The sequence below is a fragment of the Buteo buteo genome, chromosome 6 (genome assembly GCF_964188355.1).
Source record: "Buteo buteo chromosome 6, bButBut1.hap1.1, whole genome shotgun sequence".
Taxonomy (NCBI): Eukaryota; Metazoa; Chordata; class Aves; order Accipitriformes; family Accipitridae; genus Buteo; species Buteo buteo.
In genome coordinates this window covers 39280181-39303904 of record NC_134176.1, presented here as the reverse complement: position 1 = coordinate 39303904, position 23724 = coordinate 39280181, and the positions used below count along the sequence as shown (strand labels likewise).

The 23724-nt window shown below is 44.3% G+C and overlaps 1 protein-coding gene across 2 annotated transcripts in view; it reads left to right on the top strand.

The window, feature by feature from the left end:
• SYNJ2BP (synaptojanin 2 binding protein) overlaps positions 1-23724 on the top strand; it is a 98291-nt gene that overhangs the window by 63261 nt on the left and 11306 nt on the right. For both annotated transcript variants that reach the window (XM_075030534.1, XM_075030535.1), the window contains exons 3-5: positions 11356-11428; positions 12767-12860; positions 13896-14037. In XM_075030534.1, the coding sequence (XP_074886635.1) occupies positions 11356-11428; positions 12767-12860; positions 13896-14037 (309 nt within the window). The remainder of the gene's footprint in view (positions 1-11355; positions 11429-12766; positions 12861-13895; positions 14038-23724) is intronic.

Sequence of the window (23724 nt, the reverse complement as noted above, 5' to 3'; positions counted from 1 at the left end):
GCTGTGATATCCCTGTTCAGAAGAGGAACTGTGGTGGGTCAGCCTCACTCCTTTCCACTTCAACAAACCTCATGACAGTCCTGTAGATCACTTCTTTTTGGTGGGCAGTATGGAAGTCTTGTTGGATTGTTAACCTTTGAGCCAGGATGTTGAGCTCATCTCTGCTCCTGATCTGCTGTGTCTTTGTAGTCATAGCACAAGCTATATGCTGGTATTTTCTTCCCCTACCTCTAAAATGAAGAATGTTTTCCTGCTTCACACAAATGCTGTGAGGCTTAACAATTTAATGCTTGTAAAGTATTTTGAAATCCTAGGAAGAACTGCAAAGTAGAGAAGCAGAGTGTTGTTGAAATCACCTGATCTGAGACCATAAAAAAGACCAACCCAAAACCTTTGAGTATATCTTTAAATTTATAGAAAGTGTATACCTCAATAGTTGCCTTTTCTGCCATACACAGGAACAATCCTCAGCCTCATAGTTTCCAGAGTAGCAATTCCTGAGCAACTTTCCCCCCTAGTATTACATCAGAGAGGTTTACTTCTCCAGGGATAGGCAAAAAGCCAGATGATAATGAACCTGCCCCCTCCCTGGCTTTGTTTCTTTTTGGTTTTTAATCCTTTCATCTTTACAGAAATTTCTAGCTCTGAGTCAAGCTTGATTCCTAATTCCTTCCACTTGGTAGTCATCTCAGAGTTTTTCTCCCCACTCCTGTTCTACCTCAGCACAGTATGCCTTCAGATGGCAGCACTTAAGGGAATGTTCCTGCCAAAATTAAGTTAAAAGTGGCCTGCATGCAGCCAATCAAAATTTTCAAGGTCATATGTCTGACAATAGGGGCTTTATTGTTAGTCTATTGCACCCCCCCCTTCAGGATGGTCACAGCCTGCCACTTTGGAGATGATTCTCCCTTCCCCTGCCACTGACTTGATATGGTTTGGAGAAAAGGCAGACTGATCTTGGCAGGTGCGCAAGCCTTATCGTATGAAATGAGGACTGACTATGTTTGTCTGGATCACCTGGCAGGTCTGAGTGACTGTCAGAGGATAACCAAAAGAAACGGCATTCGGGAAGAAGAGCAGATGCTCCTGTCCACCAAGCCATGGCGCTTTGCCCCTTGTTAATAGGATGAGCAAACAGACTTTTTTTTTTTTTTTTTTTGTCATAGGTATTAATTTTCTCGCCCAAAGGCTCTGATGGCTGTACCTATGAATTGGATCCTGCTGAGCAATACTTCGTTCCTGAATTACTTATGAATGGAAACAACAAAGTGGAGGGTGTTTCCAACTACTGTGTTTCAAACTATGCCATTGCTTGAAAGATACCAGTGTTTTGGATGTTCTCATTAGAAACCTGAGAAGAGACTGCCTTAGGTGGTCAGGCATGGACTGTTGGTGTGCCTGAGCTAGCCAAAAAGTAGGTATTTTTGTTTGGCCAGGCAGGAACACTCCAAGAAAGAGCAAGCCAGTGAGGAAGAATTAGTGTCATATTAGCATTTTGCTACTATGGGAGACACGTTTAGGAACCTGAACAGGGATCTAGATGAGCCCTTGGTAGAAAAGTCTTAACTGCCAGTTTATTTGGTGGCATGGATTGCTCAATCTCTTCTGCTGCAGCTGTTTCGATGTACATGTATCACTTTGATGGAGAAGCTCTAGTTGGTGATTAGGATGTTCATCCTGGATATGAAAGGCTGAAGTTCAAATCCCTGCTACCAATTTGCCAAAGCGGAGAGAGGAATTCTGCTTGTCAGTGCTTCAGGGACATGCTACAGCTGTTAGGCAATCGGCCGTTCTGGGGGGGCTTGGGGTGCATGTTACCTGCAGCCTGATTCTCTGAACAAAGGCAGATGCTTTGGCCTAGGCAAAACCGATATGTCAACTGGAGTGCATTTTCGAAGGATGCACTAAACGTCCGTTCTCCCTCTGTAATGCTGGACATCATCTCTTTGGAGAGAAAGACTGGTAGAGGTCCACAGAAGACAGCAAGGATCCTTACCAACAAGGAGAAGGAGGTGCTAATGTTTCCTGGTCTGAGCAGGGCCTAGCCACATCATTACTCCCCATCTGAGAAATCATTTAACAGCCCTATTTATTATTACCGGTCTAAGTTACATCTTTCCTGCCAGATGAAGGGTGGAGAGCCCTGAGGCCATATTGCTGACCCTACCGGGCCTGCCAGGACCAAGCTGGTTCCAGACCTAAAGCATCTGCACTGTGCTTCAGACATCTCCTGGTGAACGGGGTTGTAGGGTATTTATCTTCCTATGTTTCTTTTCAAGTGACCTGAACCCTCTTTGACAGGAAGCCTACTTCCTAACGCACTCTGAAGACTTGGCTGCGGGCTTACAAAGCACATAGGTGTGCAGGGTCTGAAATATGCTCAGCTGAGGATGTTAACAGCCTCCTAGATGTTAGCAGAGGAAAACATGTCGGACCATTCAATAGTCTGTCCTGCACAGGCACATTAAGGCTTTCTTGGTATCTGGCTTTCAGTCATACACATGTTTTCTTGTGCTTTCTTACTGCTAGGAAACTTCTAAACGCTTAGCCAAAGTCTCTTCTTTTTAAGCTGAGTATGTTACTCCTACTCGAATCCTTTCATATCATTCTTAAGAAGTCTTTTCCCATAATTCATGTCAGCCCTTCAAATGTTTGCAAATTTGTCATCTGTAGTCATTGCTTTGCCAAGCTGTTAACTCTTCTGAATTAATTCTCTTATAAGTCAGTCTCGCCATTTCCCTGATCGTTTTGCTGCTGTTCTTTTTGAATACCTCTCAATTTGTCATTGTGAATGCATCTAAAGCAAAGGCATTATCACTTTACTAAGTTTATAACACATCCAAGTTTCTCAGGCACGTTCCCTGAGTAAATACACTTCAGTGTAATCCTGCAATTGGACGCTTTTTTTTCTGGCTTCATGTACTTGAGGTTAAGACTGTACGTGAAAGTTGTCAAAACTAAGGAGATAGATACAACATGTGAAGTGGTGTGCAATAGCATGGATAGTCCTTCTGCAGGGCTGCTTATGAGACCGTCTCGGACAGGCTCTCGGTACTGGCACATGCTGCACCCACGTCGCACGAGTCCCCCTCAGTGATTTCTGTTTGATGCCCCCAGTCCCACCCCAGCCCCTTCAGCTGACTCCTTCAGGCAGAGTCAGGACTGAGGTTAAGGGAAGCAGGTGGAGGTTTGAAAAATGGGATATTGCTTCTCATATGGCACAAACAATCTACTGCAAATACCATGTTGTGTACACAGACACCCAAGCTAGGCCATTAGTGTCGTGACTGGTGTGATAAACCCTTGGGCTGGTAGATTAACTTCTGCTGGCTTCTGTGTGAACTTGCAAACAGGGATGTTCATTCTGCAGGGACAGAAAATGGTTGCTTAACTTACCCAGCTAGTTGCCCTGTCTCTCTATTGGTAAGGCAGGTTCTCACTCAAGCCCTGAAACATAGATTGGATGAGTGTTTACTGTCTCCAACAAGAGTCAACTGTATTTACTGCAAAGCATGCTGGATCAGCTACCTCCTAAATAGCAGGCTACAAATGTGTACAGCTTGAGGCAAAAGATACACAGTGGTAAAATTCCTCCCAGATGTGGCTGCAGGAAGGAGGCTCTGCTCAGGACAATGCCTGTTGTCAGTGCAACGTGGTAGAAAGTGGAACAGTAATGGAGAAAGCAGAAAATTATAAAAGACTTCAAGTAATACCAGTATATTGAGCCAGGACTGTGCCTGCCCTTTTGTAGGATGAGGCTGTAAGTGGAATCACTGAGGGTTTCCCTAAATCTTGTTTGTTATTTTAAATTAAAAACATTTAATTAAAAATATTCTGAATACACCCAAAAGTTAACTGCTGAAATGCATACCATTTCCTTTCTGCAGCATGATTAATATTTTCTTCTGTCCTGCTATTTGTCCAGTAAAATCACATTGCGTCACAACATTGAGGCATAAGTAGATTTTCAACTGTCCCTCAGCAGGAGCATCAGTTTTTAATCCACATACAGCGTTTTAGAAGCCACTGTGAAGTAAGCTCTTTATGCTTCATGATTGCAAATATTTCAGTGTTGGCTCATGCATCAGGCAATTCAGAAGCATATTATAATGTCTGAAAAGCCATGGCAACCTCCAAAGAAATTTCTGTGAAAAGACAGCTAAGGAATGTATTTAGCCCAACCTGAGAGGAAAAGATCCTTTACAGAGCAGAACCTGGCTGAAATGGAAGAGCTGCTGAGACAGAGTTGGCTGTCGCAGTCCTACAGAGGCTTGGGCTGTTGTTCCTCTCAAGGGTGCAGTTGAGCATCTTGCCTTGTGTGCGTCTCTTCTCTTAGCATTTGTGAGTTTGCATGAGGGAATGAGGGAATTTGTTTAGCAGTATAAGTTGTAAATTTCAGGCTGTCATTTCCCAGAAAATTCCCGGTCTGTTAGAGTGTATTAACCTGAAGGGTGGAGAATTGTCCTCAGCAGCAGCTCCTTTCATTCAAAATGCAGCAGAGTGGAGCCAGTTGCACACCAAGAGATGCCTTGTCTTTTTCTTCTTTCTGTAATGTGACTCTGCTCCTCAGATGTCTATTCTCCAGCCAGTTCTCCTGTCCCAGTCCAAGTCTGAAGTGTCCCAGTCCAAGTCTGAAGTGGGGTCCTTGTATAACCCTGTATCCCTGCTTCATCAGAGCTACATCAAGCTCTCTGGCTGCATTGAAGCTGCAGATTTCTCAGTACTTGGATGCTCTCCTGGAAGAAAACCTGTAGTTCCTCAAGCTTTGATCAGTTCTGCCAGTTGGGTTGTTTGTAAACAGGCCAATGCTCACACTCTGGGAACTGTTTTTCTTCAGACTTACAAGTTATTGCCTATTGCAACTGGAGGCTGAGCCTGTCTGTAAACAGAGACCTGCTTACTGCAGTATTTTGTTTCTTTATCTGGCATTTTAAGCGAAAGTTAGCATACCTGACTAAAGCAGGTGCTTTTGGCTAATTGGGTTTGGAGTGACCTGACGGGCTGTCACACCCTGGTCCCTGACTTGCAGATTGATAGCTTTTGCCAACAGCGAAGAGAACCTGACATAAGAGGTGATCCTCCAGCCAGGAAAAGTCACAGTCTGCGTGTGCTGGAGTGAGGGCCCACCCAGCTTTTTCCCGGGTATGAAGTACCAAAGACAGGTCTGTGTTATCACCCCTCTTCTCAATACTCTGCTAAGCTTCTTTTTTAGTTGCTGTTCTGCCCACATGCATTTAAATCCTTTCCTGCTTAATCAGTATTCACAGTATATTAGGAAAATAGCGGTTTAGGCTTGGTGACTATACAAGCCTTGGACCTCTGGAGAACTGAGTGTAAGAGACACAGGTCACACTGAAATGAGCTTGGGTCTCATCCAATTGCTAAAGAAAACTTACTAATAGCAGCCATGCTGGATAATTTGATGTCATCCCGCATGATAGTGAGTTTTTATTACTAGAGCTCCAGGCCAGAAGGGGTGAAGAGCAGAAGGACGGAGACATATTGGCAGAACCGTTTGCATGCCTAGGGCTGTGGAACAGAAGTGAGCGCTACTGCAACATGACTGAAGTGCCTTGGCAAAGATCTGCGGGAAGACCCCTGTCCTGCGTGTCTGTAGTTGAGGTAATGCTTCCTTCACCCCTGCAGGCATTACTCAGTGAATAAAGTCGGATCTGGTTTGGGCTTTCTCCTTCCACCTCTGTGGGCCCAAGATTCTGGATCCTGGTTTAGAAAAATGTATTGGGGGAAACTGAAACTCTTCTGAAGTTGCTGACCATATAGGGCTGGGATTTTACTTGCTGGTTTCTTGAAGTGATATTCTTTAGCTTTCCCCTCTAGTTTTGTCTTTTGTGCTCTCATATTTCACATCTGGATCAACACATCTCAGAAAATAAATCTCAGAAAATAATGCCGAGATATTACTTTCGTGTTCCCTGGCTGCATCATCCCTGCATGAATCTGATGTTGCCTTTAATACCGGCTTTTGTGTTGAGCTTTAACATTGCAGAGAATTTTCCTGGTGTTTGAGCTATGACCGATCAGTGCATTTATTAGTACACACGCTCCTCTGCACGTTTTCGTGAGGCTGCCTCGGTAAGCTGACCGCAGGGGCCAAGCACTGCTAAGCCCAGGACAAAGCCTCTGGGAAAAGGCTTTACACAGTGTATAAAGGCAGAGGTGCGAAGAAATGCTCCTTGCCAGTCTGACTCCTTTCATGGAGCCCACTAGTTAGCAGCTGGAGCCCTGGGTGTCCTCCACTTGGATTTGTTGAGCCAAGGGTCTCTTCTGCATTGAGCCAGCTTTCCCATCCTACAGAGAGGAGACACCTCTGCAAAGGAGAGCTGGGGGTTAGTGTGTGACTTGGCCCTCAAAGATGAAAGGATTAAAATCAAGCCTAGGTGGAAGGGCAGACAGTCTGTTGTTGGACTTGTGTTGGCCGCAGTGCTCCATGAAGACTAGCAGAGGATGAGGTGATCTGGCCATTTCCTTCAGTCCCTTAACGTGCTCCTTGTTCACGAGCAATGTCAGAATATCATCTGTATCTCTTGTCCTCCTTTACTGGTTTTTTTACTTCCTCCTAGAAGCAAAGCTTTCCCAGTAGATTCACGGGGAAAAGGAAGTAATTCTACTGAATTATAGGCAGATGGTGCTTTGAGAGGAGATACGGTTAAGTTAGTTACTGGTTTATCATCTGCACCCATCCTTGGTAAAGGCGTCTTGTTCAAAGCAGCGTGTTTTCATACATGGACAGCAGAGCAACCAGACTAGGTCAGAGCAAAGCTCTGTCTAGCCTGGTATCCTGGCTCAGCTGATGATTATATGTGATGATACCTAGTGAAGAGTAGAAGAGCACGGCAAGTATCTATGACACTGAGTACTCGGAGTTTGCAACTATTTGCCAAAACCAGATTTATTTAGCAACTCCCAGTGGATTTCTCTTCTATATGTTCATACAGATCATAAGAAAGGATGGGTTAGTGTCTGTTTGGTAGTGGATGGATCTGGTGGAGTGGAATATCCAGTCTGTACTGGAGTGATAAATGGAATATTGCGTAGTGTGTTGGCTGCTTAGAGAAAGTAATATCTGAGATATTCACAGAGGTGATCTTGTCTCCAGCCTCTAGGGAGCTGGTTAGTTAAGCCACTCAGCACAGTGATGCAGGAAAGATTTTGGTGACACACCATGGAAAACAATAGTCTGAAGTAGGGAGGTAAAGAGAAAGTTAGTGACAGAAACTTCAGCGTTATAGTATGATATTAATTGATGGTAGAAGTTAGCGGTTACATGGATGGGCCTCTTCTATCTGGAAACCTATGTTTCTGGTAGGAGTTCCCCGGAACTCCTGCTCTGAAAAGTCCCAGGATGACATAATCCGCTAGTATCACACCATCTGCTTCTCCATCCTAGACCTACCAGAAGCATATCAATACAATGAAGCTTTTAAGCTTCTCTCCTTTCTGGAAAGTTAGGGCATGGTTCACTGTCTGAGTGGGACTTTCACTTCTACCTTTGTGTGAAAGATAGATAAATGAAGTGAATACACAACAACAGACTCAGAGTATCTGCCAGAATCTAAACTATCTCACCAGATACTCTGCTCTCTGAACCAAACAACCAGGAAATCAGGGAAGACTTGAATAAAAACTGGAAAATTTCAAATTCGACTTCATCAGGGACCAGCATTAAAAACTCTTAACTGATACACTACAAACTATAAATGCAAAGAGGTTCCTCTCTGGGTTTGAATTTTGAGTCCTGAGCTATCTGCTGCTTTTGCGAAGCAACTACACTCTGGTTAGCTTTCCTCCCTCCCTCTCTTAGCTTCTGAGCTGTTCTCTGTCTCTGTTGAAGATGGAAATGAGACAGAATGCTCCAAGTCTCTCTGTGTAGGGTTTATGGCATGATTTTGCAGGCAGTATGCAATGCAGGCATGAATCACAACTCCCTTTTAAGATACTGCTGTATCTGATTCCCTGGCTCTTTCATCTGACTCAGAACAGGCTGCAGATTTTTGTTTTTAGTCTAAGCAATAGCCAATTTAGTTCAGAGATGAGTATTTGCTGACTGTTGCTGCTGTTCTTCAGAATTGCGAACCCTTTGGAAAACGAGCCCAGCTCGTGCATGTGTGTACAGACCTGGTTTCAAATCTGGCTTGGATTCTTTCTTCCAGCTCAGCAAGTGACTGACATGTTCACTTTAGCATAGCTTCCTCCCGAGACAAGCCGTGGGCTGTGCCAAAGTGCCGTGAGGCGTTCGCTGCGTGTTCAGTCGCACACCAGAGGCAGATTCTGCAGCACCCTGGAGACAGGGGTGAGATGAGGACAGTAGCAGCCATGATTCAGAGCTGCTTTGCATTTTGGTCTTGCTAGTAGGTCATACTGAAAGTATTTATTTGCAGTGAACCAAGATGCAAATGACATCCCACTTCAATAACACAAAGGTGTTATTGAAGTTATTTGAACGAAAGTACTAAACCAGTGTAGCTGCTGTTCGGTTCGAATTCAGGTATGGCTGAGGTTGTTGCGGTTCAGTCCATAATAGTTCATTAAAGGAATTCATGCCAAAAAATACACTATTTAAATACAGAAATGTCCATGTGACAGTTGTAATCCTGCAACACCTGCCATCAGCCAGAGAAGCACTTTTGCTCCTCTCTCCGTTATCTCTGGTGGAGCCTCCTCATCACTTGTGTTTCCAGAGCTGTCCTGCAGCCCGGCTCTCGGCTCCCCGAGTTGGGCAGGGTGGGTTTGGGGGGCTGCAGCTCTGTTCTGGGAACAAGAGTGGTTGGGGGACAGGGCGAGCTTGTGATCTGACAGCGCTCTGCACATATGAGGTGAACAGGTCTCAGTGCATTACTCTCATGTTAATCAAGGAGAGGGGTTTGGTTTTTTCCTGCTTGTTTGCTCATTTGTTGTTTGAATCCAACATAAAGTTTAACATGGAAGAAGAAAAAGCTATAGCTGAAAGTGGCTTTGAGTTTAACTGTCTTGTTTAAAATACAAAGCCTGATGCAGACCAGCCTCTGCAGATAGCCCTGACTTTGATAACTGGCAGGAGCATTTCTAATTTAAAAAGTCTCCCTTCTCTTCCTATTAGTTACTCCTCTAAGCAAAGCAGCTGGCGTGACCTGGGCATGTTGTGCTTGTATTGTTGCTGTGAGACAATAGCTCAGCCTGAGGGAAGAAGACAACCTACTTACCATATCCTCTGGGAGTTGTTACAGTGGCACTCTAGAAACCAGTTTTTCTCTGAAGCTTACTGAGACTATATCTGAGGAGTTAACCCACGAGATTTGGGAGATCAAAGAACTGAACTGAGGGCTACGTGTCCATGGGAGGCAGGCTGTGGTCTCCTCAGCACATGTGGCTTGTGTCATATGGGCTCCTGTATGAAGCCTCCACCTCTGTGTCTTCTTCCCCAGTGAGAGCAGGGATATTCCTGCTGCAGAGGACAGGGCAACAGAGAACTGTGGAGAAGGGCAGCAAAAGGCAAGGGCACATCATGTCCCTAAATACCAGGCAGGGCGTTCAACAGAGGGTTCGCTGCTAATGCGCTGTCTCAGCTGGCGGAGATTGAGAGCTACCTGACCTAGCTCCAGCCCAATGCTCTGATGTATCCTAAAAACCAGAGTTTGCATAATTCAAGTGAAGAGGTAAATGGAGGTTATACAAGGTTTGAAGAGAGCAGTGGGCAGGGGCCCAGCTGGGGTCAGGTGGTTTGCTGCCCTCCTGCAGTAATACATCATCTGTGATACCAAAACTCGCAAAGAACAAGAAGCATTACAGCATTTTCTAGAGGGAAAAGGAATTGCTGTGCTGCCAGAGGCAAGCATTACTGGGGACGTGGTTTAAAGACTGGCCATACATTAAGTCAGGCTTGGGACTGCACTTTTTGTATCAAAGCTACTGTGTTTTTCCACAGTAGCAGTGGTCTCGCAGAAAGCATTTCCAGGTGATTTACACAGCTACTGCAGTCATCAAAAATACATAAGCAAGCAGTGTGAGGAAGGTAGATGGAGTATGCCAGACCTCTGGTTACCTGACAGCAGAGGGGTTCTTACTCATACCATGGCAGCTCAGTGATGTTAGACACCAGGGAAGGTGCAGTTTATTCTGGCTCCACCAGAAGCAGCTACCAGACCCAAAAGAGAACTTTAGCTTAATGAACCTGTCATGTCCTTGTACAGGGACAAGCCAACAACACTCACTTTCCTTGCAGTGCTTGATTAAAGTAAGAATTTAGTTGCTCTGAGTTACTAGAGATGCATCTTCACTGCACAGTAGCTGCAGGTGAACTGCAAATATACGAGGCATGGGCAGTTTCCACTCAGTGCCTGAAAACATAATTTCTGTAGCAGCACAGCTCTGCAGCTAACCTAATAAATACTGGTGCTGAGCAGCGCTAATTATCTCCAATGCAGCACTGCCCTGGCATGGCTGTATGGCTTCCCGCTCCAGAATTAGTTTAGCTTGGACTTGTTTGGGTGTCTGCACTGTCCTTCACGGTATGGTGGAAACGGGCCCTGAGCAGTGCTTGGTGCAGGAGCATCGCATGCATGCACCAGACTGCAGTATTACTCTGCTCTTAATGTAATGGGCAAGTGCTGGACTCCGGAGCAATGAAGTCACTTAACAGCTCCGCTTGAAAATTTGTCTTTGACTTGGGTGAAGTTGTGGTCACCTTGGACCTAATTTTGGAGCAGCAAGCCTTTGTCTCTTCTGAAAACAGTGCTTGATAGTATATGGTACCTCTGAGCAAAATTTTGACTAGCATGCTCTGAGTTTCTTTTTTTTATAAAGCAGTTGCCAATGTCATATAGATAATTACTAAATGGTGCTCCTCTGACCTGTGGGGGGAACGGACCTCTGTCTCTATGATCTCATTGCCTAAAACCAATTCAATAAAAAGTAGATGTCGGGAGGTGATGTAAAAAGGTGTGTGGAAAATATCTGGGGATTCTCTAACTCAAGATTTTGAAGACAAGTGCATTGGTAAAACTGGCTCAGTGTCAGCTATTTAAGTGAGAAGATAGATAAATAATCACACATCCTGTAGCAGCTGGGTTTATGCAGGTTCAGGTCCAGTTATATCTTAATACAGGTTAATGCCTTATGTGGAGAGGATTAAATGAGCATTTTTTTTGAGACCTGATCCCAGCCAGCTGTATAAACACAGTGCCCACTTCTGTTGGTCTGTAAGGAGTCTCAATTTGTTTGTCTCAAGATAATTTCAAAATCACTCTTGTCCTTAAGAGAAGTTGCCCTGAGGACGGGAGATGGGGGATATACCCTAGATCAAGATTGTGTGTTTCTTTTCCACTAATGCTTCCAAATGTGGCTTTTCTCTTACTGTAGTACTGGATAAATGAATACACCTCCACCTTGGGGATTGGTGTCTTCCACTCTGGCATCGAGATCTACGGCAGAGGTATGAAGTATTTCCTTTTTGCTACCCACACAACATGAGTATAACTGTATGGCTAGTCTGATATGGAAAAGCACCCCAACTTACAGCTTTTGGCAAGGAATGTTTTGAGGAATGAAAAACTCATCCAGTTCCCTTTTTACAGCCTATCGTGGAGTCCTGCAGGAACTTGTGCAATTCTGTCATGAACCATGTAGCCTTTCTTATTTTCAGCATGTAACTGCAGCCTCTAGAGCTTGTGCAGGCGTGTAGCAGGATGGCAGATAGGAGGGACCAAGCAATGTTGGAAAGCTGTTCCCCAGGAAAGGAGGGGGAGAGAGAATGGGAGAAATGGGGGAGGAGGAAGAGAGGTAGATCAGTGGTTGTCTTGAGACCTGCATATGCGTAATTCCCTGTCAGGGTAACTCCATTTTGCAGTAGTTCTTTGTGAATGTCTAAGGACTAGAAATCTTGGAATCTAGATTTCCAGATCTTGGAAACTGTCCTTTTGAAACAGCAGAGTTACAAGGAAAAGAAAACGTCTTGTAAGACTTTTGAAATGGTCTGGATGGGGTTGAAGCTGATTAGAGCACCCATTGCAAAAGACGCAGTCAAGGGATCTGGGAAAACAGCTGTAGCGCAGTGAAGGACAGACTAGCAACACAGACTTGGTTTCCTTCTTCAGCATTAAATGGGAATGACTCGGGCTACTCACTCATGGTATTTTTAGCCAGTGCCATGCAGTAGACAAAACCCCTGGGGTGCCACGTTCCGTCTCAAGCCCAGAAGCTTTCACAGGCCACGCGAGATGGCCCGTATGACCCTGTGAGGTCCCGGGCGGTGTTTCGCGGGCCATGCGAGATGGCCTGGGGGACATGGAGGGACCTCCTGGCTTGACCTGCGTGCTGAGGCAGCAGAGGGCAATCAGCTTGCCTTCCTGCAAAGAATTCCCACTCGCTGCCTGTAAATCCCTCTGGAAGATGATTTGATTTGTCCCTACTCTAGGAAAGACTTCTTCCAGCTCAGTACCACCACTGCCAGCCTCTCACAGTTTATCTAGATGCCTCCACAGCACAACTTTCCACTGAGAGGAAGCCACCTGGACGGGCACAGAGGCAGACTCGGAGAGTTTTCCTGGCCCTGTGGGAAAGCAGTAGTGTTAGCATGGAAGGTGGCTGTGAGGGCATCCTCAGGCTAATAGGTAACCGGACAGAAAAAACGGCTTTCAGAATCTGGCTGAAATGGGTTTTGGCAAGAGCCCAGCCCCTGGTGCTGATGCTGAGCCGTGCAGACAGCTGCCATAGACTTTTTCCTGATATTGCATTCATTCAATTACTCACAGTCTGTTTCTTTCCTTGTCAGAGTTTGCCTATGGAGGGCATCCCTACCCTTTCAGTGGGATTTTCGAGATCACACCTGGCAGTGCGGTAGAACTTGGCGAGACCTTTAAATTCAAGTAAGAGCCCTTTTCTACATCTTCCCCTCTGGCCCTGGTAGCCATCAGTGTCGGGGGAGCAGGGAAGTCCTGTCCTCTGGGTCCCCCTTTCCTTCTCCTCATAAGTGCCCTCACTGCATCCTTTACATGATCCTGGTTCAAAGGCAGCCCTGCAGAGATTTTGGAGGTGGATAAAAGAGTGTGTACACCAAACAGGGAAGAGTGCTGAACTGTGTTTGGCAGGGCTTAAAAGCATACTTACAAATGAATGCAGTTCTTTTTCCCATTTTCTTTGTTTTCTGTGCTCCCAGTTTCACCTGTCAGCAAGAATGGGAGTAACTGTGTGTTACACCGAGCCAATGCGCAGGGGTAAAACAAAACCTAGTCTTTTTATGAGTATTGCCTATTTGTGGATACTGCACAGAGTACCAGAAGTCATCTCCTGTGTTTTTTGCTACTCTGTCACAATGGACAGACCAGCTGCTAGAGGAGTCCGAGAGGATGCTGCATTAATGTGTTGTTCAAGGTGCTCAGACTGTGGGGCTGTGGGTCAAGGAACTGCCGCGGGAGGTGAGGCTTGACCTTCCCAGACTGCCAGTTGATGCTGAGGGTCGTTGGAGACTTTTAGAAGAACGAACGCTATTGAGTGAACATTGGGAGAAGCAATAGGTTTCTGCATAAAGTTTTCAGTCTGCTCCTTCCTGGCCCACCCCATGGAAACCCTCTCAATCATGAAAAAAGCATCTCTTCTGTCCTACTGGAAATTTCTGTTGTGGGATGATGGGCAGAGTGGAAGCAGGCACCGAGAGCTGAGACCTCCCTGGTGATGAGGCTCTTGGGGCTGTTGCCTGTGCTGTAACCTGCTTTGTGCATAAGCTGGGCATATTACTGTGCCGTTTTTATTAGTGAGAGTCTTTGATAGCCCCAGGTATGCATGTCCATGTTTTAAGCCTGTCCTTCTTGCCAATATCTGATAACTTCCTTCTCCCTGGCTACGTACCACTCTCTTCACTGTATCTTTCCATGTTCCCTGTTGTGTGTTTTGTTTTAAACTAGAGAATCCATTGCCTTGGGCACCACAGACTTCACAGAAGAGGATGTGGATAAGATTATGGAAGAGCTGGGCAAGGAGTACAAAGGAAACGCGTACCACCTGATGCACAAGAACTGTAATCACTTCTCTGCTGCTTTGGCTGAGGTGGGCGCAGCTTCTTTTTTTTTCTTTTTTTTTTTTTTCTCTGCTTCAGATCTGTAGTAGTGGTCACAGAAAGGGAACTGGGGTCAGCACAGCCTGCCAGGCCAGAGCCTATAGCCAAATCTCCTGTCTCTGCCTTTAATATTTTTGGAAGCCGTTTGCTGTTGAAAGGGATGGGATCAGGAGGTGGAGATGCAGCAGGTTTAACACACGTTTGGTCTAAACTATGTGGGAAATTAGAAGTGCCTATATTTTGGTTCGCTGAGCAGGAATTGGAAGGACGGACCTGGCTCGCATGCAAATGTGCATCATTTTAATAACAAACACAAATAACCGTACATGATCTGTAAAGGAATAAAAATGGCTTATCAGTGCTCTGCAAACAAAAGTTTGCAGTGTTCAGGAAGTGGGCGTCCCTTTTCCTTATGTAATGTGCACCATCCAAAGCCCATTAAAAAAAGTATTGATTTTCTCATCTTTGGTGGTTATTCATTTTCACATTCACAAAACCACTGTGAATTATAACAGAGCTATTACTTCTCTTCAGAGAGAACTGAAGCACAGAGAAGCACAGATTTATCCCACCTACCTGCTAATTCGGCATGTTTGATTTTTGATTCCCAAAGATCTGATTATTTGGGGGGGAAGCTGCCTTCCTCCTCACCCCCAGATGAGGTGTTTAATGTGTGTTTGAATTAAGGTGTGAGCATTCAGCACTTGTGTAAATCCGAATTCAGGATCTTGACCCAGTGCCAGAGAAAGACGAGAAAAGCACAAAATGGAAGTGACCTTCCATAAATACTGTTTCTGTGCTTTCCAGAAGTGTTTTACAGCAAACACAAGGAGAGAATATCATTCTTCACAATAGAGTTCAACTGCTTTAACAGTGAAACTTTAATTTCTCTTTCTGGAGTCTCCATCATCATTCATTATGTATCTCTCACCTTTCTTCATCATGTGGGACAAGAGTCCTATGCCAGCAACCTCTTTTGCCACAAGTGTCCATTCATCCTCAAACACACCCACCATGGATCCCGAGCAAGACGAGATTCCGTAGAAAAAATACTGCATGATTTTGTAAGAAAATCCCTAGTGAATCCAAGAACCAGCCATTCATTTACAAGGGACCAGCTTAGGCTCTTAGGAAAACCAGTTCTCTATTGATTTAATCCTTGCTAATTATAGAAAGAGAAAATGACTGAGTCCTTTCTGTAAATGTTAGCAAATAAAAATAAACAGGAAGGACTTGTATTGGTACAAACAGAGAATGAAGTTTCAAGCAGTACACTGGTCAAATCAGTGTTAGCCACAGTACTGTTTTGGAGTCAAATAATCAAATTACTACAACAGAAAATGGGAACTTTAAAAATTATGAAGGAAACCCAAGAGACAGCTGTGTGATTTTTAGCAAAAGCTAAAAAAAGGCCTTTACCTGCAGCAGTGAAATAAGGTCATTGCTTATTACGTACTTTGATATGTAAAATTTCTGTCTCATGTCCAAGCCATACGATCAAAGCCATTCTTCCTTGATTCTGCTGCTACATATCAGTGAACCCTTCGCTGCCCATTCCTTGTCCAACCTTCAAGCAGAAGTCAAATAAGAGATCTTAAATACCCTAGTATTTTTTAATTTAAATTTTGCTTTCAATACATCTTCAGTGAATGTCTTTACAGGAGTGGAATTTAGGGTTAAGTTTTCCTGCAAGAGCTTTCTTGGTGGATTCTGTGTGCTCATTCACTGCCCCATAACCTGTCCAGATAATAAAACAAAAGCCTAAATGGCTAGTTCTGACACTTCTGCTCCCAGGAGCAGAATTTACTCAGGATTTTGGTCAGTTTAAATAAGCCCTTCGTAGGCAAGCAGGATTTTTTTGTTGCTGTTGCTCTTCACATACGCCTGTGTTTATCGCCCCTCTCTAAAGTATATTTTACAAAGGCAAAACCAGAGGAGATGCAATTCAGGCCCAGGAGCAGAAGGCCCTGGATGGTCTCTAGCATCAAAATACAGAAAATGGGAGCTGAAATTCTTAAAGAAATAGCTGGTGTTAAGACACTAAGCAAAAGTCCTAGCCATTTAACGTGCCTTAGTCAGCAACATGAGAAATGCATGTGGCTGCCTTATGAATGATGTCTACATCCTTTCTGATAAACACAGTAACTTGGCAATCGCTGTGTTTTAGAGCTGGGTGAAAAGTAGCATAGCTTATCTTGGGATACTTCTGACCTCTTGGAGGAAAGACCGCTTGGAAACTGTTGAGACAGAACCTGCTTGACCTGAAAGCAGTGGAAGTTTCTATTCTCATTTCCCAACATCCAAATTCTTGCTTAACTTTACAGCCTTAGTGCTTTTTTTTTTTTCCCCTCTTCTTGCTGTAGTTCCCATTAAAACTAAACAAAACAAAAATCACCACATTAGGAAGCTCCAGGCCCTACCATGTAGAGCTATAAGGTGCAGCCTTATAGTGCGCAGAACATGCTAGCTACATGACGAGCAGCTCTCAAGACTGTGTAGATATGTGTCACCACAGAGGGCAGAAAATGGAACTGATATTTGTGCCCTAAACCCAATTCTGAGATGAGTCTGTTTAGTGTTTGTATTGCCCTTTCCTTCAGACTCTTCACCTGTGAAGCAGCAATAATAATAATAATAATAATAATAATAATAATAATAATTAGCATCTCTTTATGCATAGCTGTGTTACGCGGCAGTTAAAGACAGGAAACTGGGAAATGTATTCAAAGAATTAAAAAAAAAAAGATGTAGAAACTTTGTTCAACAGAATAGAATTGCTCACTGGGACTGGGATTTAACTCCAGCCACACAAAAGGCAGCCAAGGATTTTAAGTGGGTATAAATTCTCCGTCTCTCTGTTGTTGTAACCCAGCTGAAAGGTGATGCTATCAGTACCGCAGTGCCCTTTCACCACAGAGAGGGGTCAGGGTGGAGGCTAATTTTTAGCATGAGAGAGGGAATGACTAGCTCTGCTCCCTACAGCCCTTTAGGCCTTTCTGCCCATGGGCATAAGGAGTTGTGCCAACTTCAGGAGATGGTTGTTCTGAGCCTCCTGGGTGATGCCAGGCAGGTTGCATCCTTGCTCTGTGCCTAAGTATCCCTCCTTGTATGCTGGGTTATTTCCTTCCTTCGAAAAGGGCTCGGAAATCTTTGGATGACAGCTCTCTTATCTGCCAAGGTTAACTAGCTGGGTTATGGCTCATATTGTTCTGTATCAGCACACAAAACCGGGCCGTGTGGCGATGTAAGAGTTTTACACAAATCCGTCTGGCAGGCCTTGAGCTTTGGCCGTACGGCCACGTGCTACGTAGCCGTGTTTGGCCACCTTAACTTCCTCATCTGGCTGTGGGCTTGCTCATTAGTATCCATGCAGATGCTGCCCCGCTGGCTGGGCCGTTGGTTTGGAGATACCATCTGGTCATACGGACTGAGGGCAGATGCAGCCACGTGTCCTGCTGGCTGAGGTCACAACTCTGCAGAGGGAATGGGAAGGAGGTGTAAGGCTGGCTCTCCCTCCCAGATCAGCCTTCTCAGGATCACACTGTGAGACAACGGCTGCATGTCTAATTGCCAGGACCTGTAAGCCAGGTTCCCCAGCCTCAGAAGGACGGCTGAAGCCACAGGAGTCAGGCTTTATTTTCAAATTTTTGATTTCTTGTCCTTTACTAATGTTTTCTCAGCAAATAGAACAGCCATTCAGAAATCTTCCATCTACATCTGTTTATGAATGATTTTTCTGTCAAATTCCTGTTTAACCCAATGATGCCTCAGGTCCCACCACGGTGACTGGTAACTGTTATCTTTAACGGTTATATGCAGGCTGACTGCTAATGGTTAGGGGCATGTCCAGACCTATGTTCATGACTCTGCCATTTGGCCATGCACCACGAAAAATCCCTGGACTGTAGCAAGTCCAGCCCAGGCAGATAAGCTCTACTTAACCACTGTGCATGCCTTCGACCTGCTATCTCCCTTTGGAAAAACTCACTTTGCAGTGCGATTGCAGCCTAATTGCGTGCTGCTGTGGCATTGAGCCTCTCCCTACAACACCACGCATCTCTTCTGATCTTCCTGCCCACATTCACTTGTAAGCTGCAAGGGGCTTTGTTACTCCCTCATTGGCACTTAGCTCTGAATTTTCCTTACTCCCTACTGCAGACTGCCAAGCATATTCATACTTGCTCAAGACTTAGATCTCTCCCCACTTTGCCAGTTCCCTATGGACTTCTAACGAGCAGCTACTGGATCAGAGAGGCATGGCTGGGTCTACTCACAAAGCAGCTCCTGTGGAAAGAAAACAGAAAATGCCCCGATTTCAGCAGCAGCAGTTTGGACTTCATCTTCTGCAATGCCATTTCATGGCAGCCTTCTCAGTAAGTGATTCAGTGAACATGCTGCATGATCAGGATTCTCTTTCTGTGGATTTCCTGAGAAATTCTTCTTCATCAGGGAACTTTGAGTTACTTAAGAAATGAAGAACTACCAGAGAGCGTAAGTCTCTGCCTAGGAAGTGCCACACACCATCTTACTTAGTTTTGAAGGGAGTTCTGGTGTAAAGCAGGGCAGAATTTCCTAGTGGATAGTTATGAGAAAGAAAACGGATGCAATCCCTGTGCAGTTGCCCAGCTTCAATTTCAGGTTGCTGGTACACACACCACTTAATACCCCTTTGTGGTCTCCCTTTACCTTCACCATCTATGTCAGTGTGGGAAGCTGAGGGGGGCTTGATCTAAGCAGTGAAAATCTGGTTAGGGTTGCCTCAGCCACTCTGTCTCCTGCAACATGGTCCCATGGTACCTATATTTATAAACCACTTACGCAAATTGTTTGTGGGTTAAAATGAAGATGTTCCTCAAACCGGGATTAGCAACTTGCCTACAAGAAGCTTATTCCTTTCATGTTGCTCATGTTGACAGTCCCCAAAATCAAGTAGTATCAGTACCACTCTCTTTGAAGAAACTGTCCAGGAGGATGGGCAATCCTTTTGGAGGAGTTATGATTGCAATTTCTGCAAAGAAAAATCAGCCAGGCCATCAGCAACAGAGCTCAAACTTCCTATTGTGTTCTGAGCTTATGTGCCTTTCTGCGTGTTGGTACTCCAGGTGGGTAATGCTGCTGGCAAACAGCAGGGATTCTAGCATTCTGATAAGGTTATGCATGTGTGGGGAATTCAGTTAGGACCACATCAATATTGGGTAAAGCCCTTCTGTTTGATCATCTGTTGTTAAGTCACTGTGTTCCTAACAATCCCCCGTGTATACTTACAGCAATACGTTCAAATGGCCCTTCAAGGAATTGCAAAATATTTATGTTCTTTATGAGTTGTCCTGGCTGATGAAAGAGGCTATTTAAACTCTGCCAGATGGAAAAAATATTGGCTTTTGAACATCAGAAAAACCTTTTAAAACAGAAAGTCTAGAATAATTAGTTATTTACATGATGTGATTTGTTGAACTCCCTGATTTTTCAGAACAAGGAGATGTGATATAGCAAAAGGACAGAAGTTATAAATTGCTGTAAAGCAGACATAAAGGGAGAGGAATACATCTGTGCTTTCAGGAAAAAGCCAAACTCAAAATAATTCTTGGGCTGTAAGTTCCCCTGCAAGGACCCGCAGGTTTGAAGTCCCAGCCATGCCATTGCTTTGCAGGAGCACTTGTCACTGCAGCAGTGGGCAACAACGAAGTATGCCATGAGGTGCCAAGACAGACGTGCAGTTACACACTCTTTGTCATGAAGACTGTTCTTTGGGCATAGATAAGGGTAGGTGCACGCAGATACAGGGAACAGTGAAATTGCTGTCAGAGGGCTCTTTTCAATGCGAGAGCATGGCTCATGATTGCCCTGCAAGCCTATAATATAGTTTGGGCTTGTGGAAGGCAGCTACTAGACAAGGCAAAAGCAAACTTGGCACAGGTTGTACCCCCAAAAGTGTGTAAAGGAAAAAGGTTGACGGCCAGGGGTTCATATATGGGCATATAAGAATATAAGCCTTGCTGATGCATAGGCGTATGGTGAGCATACAATGCCTGAGGACATCATCTTTAGAGAAGACAGCAGTAACTAGAGGATTAGAGGGAGGATGAAGATTTTCTGCTTCTAGGTTCCAGCCTGGTGATATTCCTCAGTATTGAGTGTAACGATCACACCATGTCACTGCAGCTTAAAGACTCTGAAAAATCTTTTGCTGCTTAGCCCATTCACAAACAGAAGATGACTCATTTGACTTCCCACCAGCAATTTTCCATGCTTCTGAAGTTTCCTGTCTTAAGATAAGCTATGGAGCTGTGTTCTTACCAGAGCGATGACAGTTGCAACAGCATGTCTCAGAAAAGGGCAAACCACCATGGGAAGGGAGAAAAACACTTTTGAATCAGCACCAGAACTGGAAGATAGGTGGAATGACTCAAGGAAACCACTCCTTCTCCCTTCATCAATGTGATTACTGCCAAGTAACTGGAATGATCTCTATTTAAGGAAACTCTTTAGCACCTTGCTATAGGACACATGACACATAATTATCAAAAAAGTGTGGCTTCTGAGCACCAGGGAAGATAGTCCCTTTTATTCCCCAACATCCTTACCAGTGGTGGAATAGCAATAAAGTCAGTGGGTCTTATGAGCCCTTTTGATAAGATATGAAGCTGATGCTCATCATAATTAGGAAATTAATTGAGAGGTACTGATCTGATTCTCCTTAAAAATTGTTGATGTTGGAACTTTACCTGAGGACAGCAGTGGCAGAAGGTTTTATTCTTTTATCATGTCTTTCCTCCCTCTTCTTGAAAGGGGAATGATTTTTTTCCCATTTGTATGTGTAATTTATCTTAAGTACCAGAAAAGGTCAAAAACCCTCTGTATTTTGTAGCAGCTTCCCAGCCTGGAGTTATTTATCTGTCTTGCAACTGCTCTAAAACTACCCTACTTATTTTTTTTTCTTTTTTTTTCTTTTTTTTCCTTTTTTTCTTTTTTCTTTTTTATTTTTTCTTTTTCTTTTTTTTTCTTCTTTTTCTTTTTTTTCTTTTTTTTTTCTTTTTAAATTAAAAAAAGGCAGGCAGGAGAAGGCTGAATCTGTGTTAGTAGGACCTACTTGTCTCTTTGAGTATGGTGAGAGAATCTCCAGTAGCCCCTGGGACGAAGCTAGCTCAGAAACACCCAAGTGATCTAGTACAAATTCCCCCAGAGTCAATGAAAGCAGAATTTGGCCACGTGACTGCGGGATGGTAAAGCACAGTTAAACATCCCTATTTGCTTCCTAAATTATCACAACTTTCTCTTATATCCAGAGAAATCTATTAAAAAAGACTAGAACCAACTCTGAAGTTAATGTGTATGGTTCACATCCACATGTGACCATTCTTCAGAAGGCTCTTTAAGGTCATTTGGATTTGAGGGATTAAAAATCCTTCAGGAAAACAGATTGGTATCTCATTATCCAGCTTCTTTTTGTACTCACTCTTCCTTTTCACCCCTTTATTCCTCTGAATATTAAAGGATCTGTTTCCTTATTGCTCAGCATTTCTAGATACAAAGGATTGGATCCAGGGGACAGTGCTCAGAGATGCCACCTGGGTAAATGGCTAAAATTTGAACTAATTATTAGAGCTGAACTAGGATCTTCAGATTAAACCAAGTCATCAAAAGTGGAGCCTTTTAGAGGGATCTGACAGATTTAGTAAAACTTTTGCTAGGGCGTTTTTGTGAGTTCAGGCAGAACTAGCTGGTGAGACATACTCATCCTCAAGTAACTGATAGCTTCCTGGATAGAGAGGAGCTTGCTGGGGTGTGGGAGAGCAAGTTGGACTAAAGATTTCATTACCTTTTCTCCTACATTTCAGCAAAAATTCTCCTGAAAATCAGCCACAAGGTGTTCTGGAGCTGGGAGTCCCTCAACCTCTCCTGTGGGAACTGTCCTACTTTAATTATTTACATAAACAGGGAGAGAACACATTTCAGCAGGAGAAGAGAGGCCTAAATCAGAATTTGTGTGCTTGTGGTTTTAGAAGCTCATTTTGAAGTTGTAGGATTTGCAGAAATTTCCAGAGAGAGAGAAATATTTTGGGGAACTGGGGGTCTTGTTCTTGGGCTGAAGGGACCTTGGAAAATAGGCCTGGGGGTTAATGAAGTGAGCTTGGCCCATTCTTTGTGGACACAGGAGGGGAAGAGAGTCTCCTAAGCATCTGAGGTGGCTTAGGTCAGCCTTGGAAAATTCTTTGGCATCCTGGATGGGGCTGACTCCTACAGGGCAGGGATTACGGACCCTGTCACAGGCAAATGCTTTGCAGCCACAGTCTTAGAGCTGCAGCACTGCAATGCTCAACCTGGGAGGTAAATAACTCCCAGTCTCCCAAAGTCAGCAGGACTCTCTCAAATCAGCCTAAAAGGATGGTCTCCAATAGGAAATAAGTTGAAAAGTAACAGATGGAGTCTGCACAGGGAATCCTGCAACCTCATGGTTGCAGAGGACTGAAGTAGGCATTGAGCATACCCACTACTGATGCTGATACCACAGTGATATTATTAAACCTGCCTGCCAGATTGGATGGAAATGCTTGGTGAAGCCACACAGTCTGAATTTCCTTGGGAGGCAGGGGCTGATCTTGGTGCAATCAGGCTTGCTTGCATGTGGTTCACATCTAGGCTGGATGATAAGGCTTCTTTCCTCTTTCCTCTGTATTATTGGTAAAGATCTGTCCTATTGATAGCAGCAGAGAGAGGCATTGTCATTGTGTATGAGTGTGATAGCAGGAAATAAGCATCTCTCGTAACTGAAGTGCAGCGTAAGATATCTCTGTGATTGGCTTTAGACCTATGTCTGATTTATACTTCCCTGACAGCATGGCTGTCTTGGTTGTCCTTTGTCAATGTGGTTGGAGCTTTGGTAGAACAGAGGGATCTTACTTTACTGGTAGAAGGTGTGGAGCTGTGCTGAAGTGACAGGAGATGGTAGCCAGTGCATATTCTTTTCTCTCTGGCTATTCACCTGTCCTTTTTCAGCCAAGGCAAAGCTGACAGCATATAACAAACTTGCATCAGAATTCTACTTCCCTTAGAGGAGCTTGACTTTCAGTAAATTCTCTGAAAAAGGCAGGTGTGCTGAATCAACGACAAAACGAGGGCAGGTTTTTAATAATCAGTGAATAATTCAAGCTTAAAGCTTTTCAGGTCCATCTCCAGGCACGTATGAGTTCTCATCATAACGTTATTAAAAACTAGGAAGCTCTCCTTAGCCTGAAAGCTATCAGAGAGACAGGATTAAACACCAGAGAAGGGAGCTTCAGGTGGTATTTGAGTCATAGTCAAAAGCAGCAGAAGCTTTTATAACCCAGTCTTCAGCAGATCCTAAGTAGACAAGTAATACCTGTGTTTTCCTTAGTCAACAACTGCTTTTCAGTTGACTCTGTTGTAGAGGAGGAGATAGGTGTTTTGTTGTGTAAAAGCCTGTGTGAGATTCTGTTAATGGCAGGGGACATGATGCTCCCAACAGACAGAAAGGACAGAAGGAAATGAACGAACAAACAAACAAACAACTACAGGGCATGAAAGCACGTTAGGAAAGCTCTATTTCCTGGCGCCTGAGCCAGACTTCACTGAAGCTGATGGAAAGATTTGCTTCACTGCAGCAGCCTTTGAATGTTGTTAGCTCTATGGGGGACAGGCTGTGTTTGTTTTGAGGT